This window comes from Cataglyphis hispanica, chromosome 2, assembly GCF_021464435.1.
Source record: "Cataglyphis hispanica isolate Lineage 1 chromosome 2, ULB_Chis1_1.0, whole genome shotgun sequence".
Taxonomy (NCBI): Eukaryota; Metazoa; Arthropoda; class Insecta; order Hymenoptera; family Formicidae; genus Cataglyphis; species Cataglyphis hispanica.
The window spans coordinates 7,649,601-7,660,932 of record NC_065955.1 but is presented as its reverse complement, the minus strand read 5'-3'; the positions used below and the strand labels follow the sequence as shown (position 1 = coordinate 7,660,932).

Here is an 11,332-nt window from a genome sequence, read left to right as displayed (position 1 = left end):
TTCACCGTTCTCTTTCGCGGTTGTACACTCGAAACGCTCCAAATGGAATCGGGTCGATAAGGCACTGTTTACCGACAATGTCTGACTAGAAAATGAATCTATTTTCGGAACTTGTTTTTTTCTCTTTTTTTATATACCAGTATCTCACCTCCCGCTTTGCAGTCGCTCAGCTAAACATTCTGTCCCTCTCGTGAACAACGACCGATTTCTCGCTTCTTGACTTCACCGGTGATGGAGATTAATCTTAGAACTGCACTCTTGTCTTACTACATTTCTCATTGCATTATCAATACATTCAAAGATTAAAAAATACGCGATTTTTCAAATAAATTAAAGCTAATAGATTGCAAATCGATATTTTGTAAAATTATACAAAAAGAATATACAAATAAAACATAAATTTATTTCTATCAGCAAAAAAAAAAATATATATATATATATATATATATATATATATATATAGAGAGAGAGAGAGATATAGAAAAATCAAATAACAATAAAAGAAGAGGAATTCATTGAACTTCGCCATGCAGCTTATAGCGAAAGCTATAACATTCTAGGACTAATTCCCATCTGGTTTTGCACAAACAAAAATTATCAAATAATTATTTCGATGAATTACAGATTTTTTCAAATGTATTTTATATTAATTTTGTAAAACAAACTTTCTGCTTATGCAACCGCAATTATATCTATCTAGAGATGCTGTCAGTATCAATCAGTGTGTGATACTGACTAAGATTATCCTACAATGATATCGCAAAATTCTACTAACTGTAACGTAATTACTGTTACGATACATTGTGTACATTTCTAATCATAAAAATCTTTTTAATTCTAGAATTATCTAAAATATATCGCGCTATTGCGATAGCGGCCATCATTATCCGTAGTGACTAATCGCGAAATCGATCAGGTTCGTTCACGCGAAGGAGAGAACGAGAGGTGCCCAGAGAGGAAAAGGAACAGTACTTTCTCGGGAGAGGAGACGAGCCCTCCCGAGCCGGCGGTCAAAGATCTTTACGACGTCTTCATTTTCTTATACGGCTGCATAATCACTCCGGAACTGACGGGAATCGCTACTTGCGGCTGTCCCGCTATCGACGCCGGATTTCCTATCTGCGGTATCTGCGGTATCTGCGGGACGGCCGATACTCCGGGTACGCCGGCCATCCCGGGTAGAACGGCGTACGGATTTTGAACGTAGGGATTGGTTTGCATGGTCGCGGCACCGGGCATACCCGGTATCGATGCCTGGACGTAGGGATTCGGCAAGATCTGCTGCCTGATCAGGGAATATGGATTAATCGGGGTGGCCGAGGGCGGCGGTCTTGAATACGCTAGGATACCGGCCGATAGCGGTGAGGTCAGAGCGCTCGGGATACCAGCCAGACTCGAGATGACGGGTCTGGGAGTCGCCGCGGTGGCCTGCAGACCAGCAGCAGCGGCGGCGGCAGCGGCCACTGCGGAATTCCCAGCGGCCGCCGCGGCGGCGGGATTCACGTGGTTCTGCTTGTTCAGAGCGACACCGGTGTAATTGAGCGCGGCCAGTTGACTGATGCCGTAAGACTGAGAGGCTTGCGACATCTTAATAGCCTTGGCGTAATTTTTCTGGGCGACCTCTTTGGCGAGAGCCGCGGGATCGAAATGAGTTGGTAAGCCCGAGGTTGCCATCCCGAGACTGTTGAGCATATTTAGATTCGCCATATTGGAAGCAGTGTTATAATTGCCTACGGAGCTCATGTTCGTTAGGGACGACATGTTCGCCATGGAAGCCATAGTGGCCATCGAGGCCATGTTCACCATGCCGGGCATCGAGGTCAGGCCGGCCATCGAGGTCAATGGACTCATCGCTGGTGGCAGAGACAGCTGATTGATCTGCTGTTGCTGTTGATGTTGCTGTATCTGCTGCTGTTGCTGCAGCGACGGACTCGAATGATTCAATTCGGGAGAGTTACGCGCATTTTCGACATCATGATTCTGCGTAGTAACCGACTGCTTGTTATTGCTGTTACTATTGTTACTGTTATTGTCGGCGGTCGGAGGCGGCGGCGGCGGATTGTTGCAGGGATCCATCAGCGCGCCATTGTTGGCGTCGGCGCAGTTATTGACTGTGGCGCCGGCGGCTCCCTGGGAGGAGGAGGAGGAGGATTGCACCACCATCGCGTGGTGGTTGCTTTGCACGTTCGAGGGTTGCACGACCGATTGGTTAGAGGTTTGGGTGGGTAGGGGTGGTGTTCCAGTGTACTCACATGACACAGGCACGAAGGGCTGCTGTAGCTGCATTAACTGCTGATAGGTCGTCGCGCCGGTAGGCTGATAGACCGGCACGCCGGACTTGTCGGCCGCCGGTCGTTTATACGGAACCATCCCTGGGAAGGCCTGCAAAAAGAATTGCAAAAAACATCTTGGATTAGAATAAGTGGATGATACGAGTGGCGTGGCCACTTGAGCGGAAGCTTCCTTCTCCGTGAAAGCCTCGACTCCGTTTCGGCCGGGGATACGATATTATTGTTTCGTTCTCTTTTGCGTATTCATGAATTTTCTTGATCCAGCCGTGCAGAGGACCCGTCGGACTTTGACGTTTCTCAAAGCGATCGAAAGGCCGAGTCCTTTCTTCCAACAATCGAGCTTAATCATGATTCGCGTAGTGAATTAATATCATATAAAGATGAATTGATATGCTGTTATGAGTGCTTTTTTTTGTTCTCTTTGCTAAACGATCGCATCACGCGGAATTACATTTGAATATTTGCAAAATTGCGATATCATCATTGTTTTACAAAAAGCAATAAAATATAACCGCTATTATCTCGCTACATCGATAATATTACATTTCACGATGTTTGGAAATTTAACAAAAATTTTATTACGCTTGATGCTGCAAAAAATTTTCGAGATTCCTTAAGAAATATCTGTATTAAACGGTAGATCATATATTAATCGCGAGTACAAGCGGCGTGATACGCGTGAAGAAACAAATCACAGCTGTATGAATTATGATTCAGTGGTTTAGGTTCTGCACTTACAAAGTTCTCGTAGTAGAACGACCCGACAGACTTCATGTCCATCTGCAACAAAGACAGGATCGGTTTCAACTAATTTCGAGGAGGAGGCACATTGCGTCTGTATAATTGGATTTTCGAGACGGGAAACGAGAGAGGATCGCGTCTCAAAGAAACGGAGAATGGAGACGATGGCGCGGTGAAGAAAGGTGTTGGATTGTGGTAGTGTGTAAAAGTTGTGCCGATGACGCAGCTTGCGGCGACGTTTCCCAAACGACGACGTTTCGTTGTTGGATAACTGCAAAATGTTTCGTTCGTTCTTTCTTTCTTTTGCACTTTTCCTCTTTTTTTTCTTTTCTTTCCCTTTTATTACTGGGAGCGTGTCAGAAAGACCAGCCATTGTATTAGCATCGAGAACCGTGCGCGGCTCGATTAAAGAGAGACCGTCGTTCTGCATTAATAAACGATCAAAGTACCGATCGGAAAACTGCACTGTCGCTTTCCTATTGTAACTATTGCGAGAGCGGAGGAGCAGGAATCGCGCGTTCTGATAAATGTCGATGCTAATGCGTTCGACCTGAAACCTTTTCGTTCGTTCTCGCGATAAACGCGAGACAAATGACTCTTTTCCTCGAGCAAAACGAAGAGAACGAAGAGAAAGATATAAGAAAGAGATAGAGAAAGAGAAAGAGAGAGAGAGAGAGAGATGGAGAGCTTGATGAAGAGATAGATATAGAGCAAAAGAGCAAGATCGACAAGAGAATTATTAATAAAAAGCGCAATTGGACTCGGAGAACAAAGGGCATCGCGATACCGACCAGATGCGAAAGATTGGCAACAACACGGATTCACGAAAGCTGATAGAGAGGCTTGCGGTGATATACGTGGCGAGCGGGCTTTACTTTGGTAAAGTATCATCCGCGCGACAAGACGCGTGCGCGCGCAACAAAGAGGGGAAAGAAAGCTCAACAAATCAAGATCTCTATCGAGGTGTGACACGTTCGAGTTAGAAGCTGCGTAAAAACGAGATGCAGAAGCTGAGAAGCTGATGGTAAAAGTAACCGGGGTGGAAACATATTGTCGCACATAGCGGCATAGATATACATACATATATGTATATACGCGTGTTAAAACACGCATTGTGTGTTTCACACGCTCGAAGTCGATTGACGACGCACGGATACGATTGTGTCACGAACGACTCCGCTCGATCAAATACGCGCAGAAATTAAACGTAATTGCGAAATTACGTCGCCAGTATATAAGCGTGTGCGCGAAAGCGAGGAAGCGTCTCATTGTGTTTTGGTTAATTGGAAATGTGCAACCGGCTATCTCGCGCGAGAAGCAACGTGTCTTTTTCTCTTTTTAATTCTTCATGATTTATATACCGACTCATCTATTAGGATTTTCGAAGATATATTTAATTTATAATGTACAATATAAATGTAGCAAAACAATTTTTTTTATTAAATTTCTTTTGATTTAGCTTTTTGAGTCACATATTAAAAATATCGCGAAGATAAAGTTAGTGCACTTTAGAAAAAAAGCTATGCAACGTTTATAAAATATAAAAATTAATGATAGTTCGAACCAGGTTGCGCTCCTCTTGGATAAAATTTAAAAATATGTTACATATAACAATTTAATATAATTAAACATAAACTGATTTCCAATTAAGATTCACAAATTGGATCTTTAGTAGAATATAAATTTGTCGAAAAAAGATCTTGTTCATTTCCACCGTTGGCATCGACTTAAAATTCACCAAAGAAAACATCCCTAATCTCCAAATCATATTCCGTGTACAGCGAAAATCCATTCTCGTTCGGTTGCTTCGATATTATCGCGTTTCAAAATTTTTGTTCTAAAATATCGATACATATCTACAAAGATTTTGCGTTCTTATGAATTTATATGAATCCTCTGCAGGCACTTTTTCCTTCCTTCTTCGCGCATTGAAAACTCCGTAGCGAAAAATACCGAAAAGTTATACGCGCTTCCCGAAAGAAAACCCCTATTTGTACAACGAAAATCCATTCTCGTTCTGACGCTCGAAGTTAGAAAGTTGCACATGGATAAAATCACGTCTCAAGCCCGAACGAATCTGTCGATCGCGCTTCAGAACCTGATTGGCAGTAGGAGCGACGGAGAGACAGAGAGAAAGAGCGAGATATATATGTATATATAAAGATATATAGAGGTAAAAGAAAGGGAGTATTAAAAAAAGTAGCGAGTGTATGTATAAGCGATCTACAGTGCTCTTTAGCGGACTCGACGCGAATGAAGACAGGCCCCGTCTCGCGGACGGCGGATCTCGATTTTTTTTTCTTTTTTTTTTCTTTTTTTTTTTTCTTCGAAACGCGCGATGTCACGGCAACGAGGTTCTCCGCTCGACGATCCTTCGCGACAAGACACTGCTACCGAAACTTCGGTCATCGTTCAGAGCGTCGAGGGGATGACGTTACGTTCCACCATCACCTCGGTAGTCGCTTAAGCACAACATGCATCATCGGCGCAAGCTCAGAATTTACACAGAATTTCTAACGCTCCGTAAACCAGCAGCACCAACAGTATGCCGGATTCGTAGTGGTGTACCGAAAAAGTGCGAGGGTCTCACGAGTCCTCGCCCTTCTTCACTCTCTCTTTTCCGTTTCATTTCGTTTCGCGAGGAGGTCCTGACATACGGAGATTTAGAGAGTCGATGATTTTCTCACCGAGCTCGCATCGAAACACGCGCGCACTTTTGCATCAATTTTTGCGTGCCTTCAGAATCGCGGATTCTGTTTTATTAAGTTCCTCAACGTGTGAGAAATGTATTCAGCTTTATTTAAATCGTTTCAAAACTGTTTTCTTTTTTTTTTGGTAAAATTTTTTTCGCAACGAAAAGTTTAAGTTATATTATTTATTATACCTGTAATTGTCAACGTAAATGGTGTTCAAGTTTCGAATAATAATTTTTGAAAATAAATTTAAAAAAGAATTATAAAAAATAAAAATCTGAAAATTTTATTGGAACAAATGATCCGTTATTTAAAATATATAAATGCAGAGAGACATTCACGCGCTCACTTGTGTAAAAACAAAGAAATATCGCATTTCATGTAAAACTTCGTGTCAAACATTTAAAAAGTTGAAAATAGTTCTTAAGCATATGTTTCATCCGCATTCGAATTCCTTTTGTAAGTGTCTAGCTAGTGCGCGCGTGTTTCGAGACGTAAGCGCGACCGACGAGGATGACGATCTTGACGAACATGAATTACTTTCGTCCGATCGTGTATCCATTGATTTCGTCGGCCAAGAAATCGCCAAGGGATAAATATATGTTAAATCATATATACGATATTCGCTAGCCACGCGCTTCATATATCTATATCTCCAACATGGACATGACTTTGATGCACGTGGCATATCATTTCGTAAAGATCTCTTTCACGAGCGGCAATGTAAACGCGTGGCTAACGATCGAAGAAAAAAAAGTAGTAAGCGATCTATAAATACATTACGAGGCGTAAGCTCTGATACGAACAACATTGCAACGAACGACAGTAGGAAGCGAAACCAAGAGATAGAGAGAGAAAAAAAAAGATAGAGTCTCTAAAATTTTTCTTTTACGGTCGTCTTTCGATAAAAGCCGATACGCATCGTGTATACGATCCGAGAACGATGCGAGAATAAACGTTGCGATAAAAGCACCACAAATTGGATATTCTAAGAGATGCAACCCTTTCAGTATCAATTTCAGTCCAAAAAAAAAAAAAAAATCATTTGAATTGTAAAAAAGAATCCAATCGTGAAAAGCCGTACGTGGCATTGTTAAAATCGTAGGAGTCTTTTCCTTCGAATTTTCTTTTCACCATCGTTAACATCGCGAGGGTTTCGATTATAATGTCGTACGTGACGTCACTGGTATCGTAAAGGTTTACAGCGATGTGTCCCACATGATAGTATCGGCATTAGGGAGATTTCAATAATGACATCATACGTGGCATTGTCGGGGTCATAGAGATTTCAGTTCAGTTATGGTACCATATATGTGAATTTGCTAACATATGCTTCAATCGTGATATAATGTTGCGATGATATTGAAAGGGTTAACAAATGTATTCTCGTATCGTTAGAGGATTACACACGCGATCGTTTTTGTACATTTCACCGTCTTTTTGTTCTGGCTAACAATAAGAGAGAAATAGAGGGACTCTTGTTAGAAATAAAAATGAAAGACAGAAGGCTAGAGCTCTAAGCGCGCTCGGCAGTGTATTCACAATCGCAATAACTACGTACTCATAACTTAAGAATACAATTATACGTGGAATCTCCAGAAAGTGGCCTCCTGAATCGTCGCCCAAACTTTACAGCGCGCGATGTTATTCATAAGAGATCAGCAAAGGGAGAGAGTAAAGAGTCGATTATACATTTATCATGGAAGACGTACACATACACGGTTTCCATTTGGAAAGTTTCTCCGATCGAGCACGAGTAAGTGAAGGCAAACATCAGCTCGGAAATCTGTGAGATTAGCATCAGATTATATATGACTGTCAGCAATTAGTTTCTTGCACTTTGCTTAATGATGCTGAAAATTCGCCAACACCTCAACCATTAAACCCACTAAAGAGATAAAGAGATAAAGCGTATTTACCGTATTTTTTTTTTTTATTATTTTCACACACGTTCGTTCGGATTTAGCTAACATTTGACATACCTGTATCGCGTCCATGCATATACAAAATATTGTTAATACTAACTTTTTCTCGTATGTGCATCGGTTAACACCTCTTTTTTAGAGTTATATATTCTTTTTGTATCGCAGAAAAGCTTAAAAAGAAAAAAAGAAAAAAAAACACGTCCGGTTCTCGCGAAAGGTATAATCTTTGACTCGCCCGCTATACCGAGGCCACTTTACGGGAGTCCAGCTACAAAAAAAAGGAAAAAAAAAATAGAAAGTGTATTCCATGCATAAGCCGTGGTACCATTAGCAGATCATCATTGGAGTCGCGCATCCGCTTCTTGCCGAGCTCGATGCTCGCCATACTGGCGCTCTGCAGTCCTCCGGGCATCGCAGTTGCCGGCACTCCTGACATTCCGCCAGCCAACGCACCCATTCCCGCCACACTCGTCGGCATCGTCGCCGTCTGCATTTTTTCGTATTTTCCGTATTTTTTTTTTATTATTTTCACACACGTTCGTTCGGTTTTTCCGATTCCACATTTTTTTTCGTGATATTTTTATGCGTACAGATTTCGTTTTTACAGTCATACATAGAGTTTTCCGTGCATCGCCGTGCGTCGACCACATCCGTTTCCGTTCCGGTCGTTCCCGAGACGTCCCCAGTCGAGACATTTTCATTTTTTTTTGTTCGTGTATTAGCACATTCATACATATTTTTTTGTATCGTTCCGGTATGATAATGATGATAGCATACATATATATATATATATATATATATATTTTTTTTTTTTCGTATTTTGGCATATGCATGCGGTATCGGTCGATCGTGCGTGTGATATTTATGTTGATTTTATTATTTACGTTGATATATGTGTTTTTTTTTTCCGAGTTTTGGTCGGCAATATTTCGCAGGCGTTAATTGGCAGGTAGCGAAGCGCACGAAGGTATTGTCAGCAAGCATGTAGAAGCATCGTCAGGCGCGGAAGAGGGCAAGATAAAAATCAAAAAAAGAAAAACAGACCAGTTGAGGCTAAGACAAGAAACGACAGTCGCGATATATATAATATATATTTTTTGTTTTATGTAAAAAAAAAAAACACACAATTGTACGTGCATGTGTATGCGTGTGCGTACAGGAACACGCGTTCGCGCGTATTATCGCGCTTACATCAGGTCGCACCGTGTCGTGTGCACACGCACACGTATACACGCGCAGAATTTATGGCTTACGATATTTTTGCGCGATCGCGAGTAAGACGATACGCATGCCAATTGCGTGCGTGATACCCAGCGAGGGTTTAAAATGTACCGCTCGAGTTACTCGCACGTGAATCCCGAGTGACGTAATTGCCTATTCATTTATCACGTCGTTCGATCGTTCTATCCTAGCTACTTATCCATTAGAACTTCTACTCGTCTCTCTTTTACGCGCTGTGTTTAATGCAAAGCTAAGCAAAGCTTACGCAGAAATTTAGCAAATAGACTCAAGAGATAGAAATAGATCTGCGATATAAATTTTGTATGACACACGCGGGAATTCTTGCGAGTAGAACAAGAACGATTCTGGTCAGACGCGCGATCGCACAATTTTCTTCGTCCGATAAACGCGGGCTGTGTGTAACGATTATGCGTCGGTCGTTTTATATAATTTAGAAAAAGAAAAGTATTCTCTCTGTAATATCGCTTTGTCATAATCGCGTTTTACGCGTTTCTCGCTTCGCACTCAGAACGCGATGAATCTCGAATTACCGAATGGGCAAACCAAAACACGCGTACTGTAAGCAAATAACGCGGTTTTGTCGCGCTTTCACTTACTTCCGATACCGCGTTTATCGGCATTCAACCGCGTCATTCTTTTAAAATGCATGTAGCGATGTCTCGCAGAACGCAAGTTTCTACGAGACACACAAATATATAAAGACATCACCGATTAATAGTAATAGCAATAATAATAATTGTAATGACGATGATGATAATAATAATAATAATAATCATAATAATAATCAATAATAATAATCATAGCACGTTAGGTAGGACCAACGGACGTAGCTGGCGTCAGCGTCAATCTGCGAGCTAATTGGCACTAATTCGTTATTTTTTATCGACGTTAAGGCGAGAGAAGGGGAAGAGATAGAGATAGAGAAGTAACGCATCTACGTAGCAAAGTATGCTATTTATAGTGATTAAAGAAAAAGAAAAGCAGAAATTTTTAACAAATATTGGAAAATCAGAGTCGGAAAATGGGCGCGTAGATATAGAGGGACGCGAGGTACGAAAGAAAACCGGTCCCACTTCATCGGGTCCATCGACATCGGGCTCTCGGCTGGCGTTTCTGACTGCGGCAACATCTGCAATAATCGAGGTATTCTCTCCAAGTTCATTAGTTTTGCGTCTGCCCTTCACAATCTAATATTTGCCGTGTGACACAGCCATGTATACAAGTTATATAAATACACACACACACACATATATGTAATTTGACTCTTTGGCTTCCCACTCCACTTTTCTCTCTCGCTTTGCGTCAGCGTCTGGCCACCGCTCTTCTCTTTCGGCGACTTGCGAAACGGAGAAGGCGATTGAGAGAGAGAGAGAGAGAGAGAGAGAGAGAGAGAGAGAGAGAAAGAAAAAGAGAGAATAATAGAAAGTTATATATAAATAGTGAGGAAATTGTGGAAGAGAGTTACAGAGAAATGCGTGCAAGAGACTCACTGTAAGTGACGCAAAAAAAAAAAAAGAGGGTCGTCTCTCTTAGAACCCGTACCTCTCGTCTTTCTACTTTTACAATACCTGAAAAATTTACGAAAAAGATATTGATTTAGTTTATAAATTAATTTACATCATTTCTCGTCAATATCCAAGTGTATGGTGTTCTCTTGTTCAAATCTCGAACTCGCTGTTGTCGTCGGCATCTTCTTTGAGGGAATAGGATAACAATTTCGTGATTGTGTTTGTGATATATGTTTGTATGGAGCGTTATAAGTATGTGTATCGGTATGTGCATGCGCGTATATATATGTATACATGTTCGACGATGATTTTGTTCTATACAAATCGAGGATGCACGAGCCTGTGAGTGGCTCGCGCGTGTCGTATGCGGTTTCACAGTGATAGATCTGCACTTTTACGTGCTCGGGATAGAAACTTTGTATCGTACACTTGACAAACATTCAGGTATGGCATACCAATTCCGAAGAGTGCATTACGTCGCGATGATAATATGTTTCGACATGACCCTCATTGGCGAGACATCGCTGATATATATATACAATGTACATCGAGGGTAATGATAGAACATATTACAAAGTTTATCGTAATATAAAAATAGTCAAAATTGAAAGAACTGAAGCTTTGAAGCTATTTGAAGGGAGAACAAACAATGTAATATTCAAATTATCAAAACAGCGGAAAATTTGTTTACTTGTGTACATACAAGCGCATTTATTTGTTATTATTGCCAAAATGCAGCTTATTATTGAAATATTATTGATATTTGTATTGGTAAAATTTTGCTATAGTTTTTAAATATAAACTTATTAATTTTTTATACATTTTAAAGAGAATATCTTACGTATAAAAATTTTATTGAAGATGATTTGAAAATTAAGAATAAACGCGGTTTAAGTTTTTCTCGCGGCACTGAACCATCGATGGGTCATCCG

At 41.0% G+C, this 11,332-nt stretch overlaps 1 protein-coding gene across 12 annotated transcripts in view; it reads right to left on the bottom strand.

Moving 5' to 3' along the window:
* Positions 1 to 492: 492 nt before the first annotated feature.
* LOC126858754 (protein suppressor 2 of zeste) overlaps positions 493 to 11,332 on the bottom strand; it is a 355,300-nt gene continuing 344,460 nt past the window's right edge. For 7 of the 12 annotated variants that reach the window (XM_050609280.1, XM_050609281.1, XM_050609282.1 and 4 more), the window contains 3 exons: positions 7,976 to 8,137; positions 3,030 to 3,071; positions 493 to 2,382 (listed from right to left, as the gene is read on the bottom strand). In XM_050609280.1, the coding sequence (XP_050465237.1) occupies positions 1,021 to 2,382; positions 3,030 to 3,071; positions 7,976 to 8,137 (1,566 nt within the window). In that variant the 3' untranslated portion in view covers positions 493 to 1,020. The remainder of the gene's footprint in view (positions 2,383 to 3,029; positions 3,072 to 7,975; positions 8,138 to 11,332) is intronic. The other 5 variants (XM_050609284.1, XM_050609288.1, XM_050609287.1 and 2 more) reach the window with 2 other exon arrangements.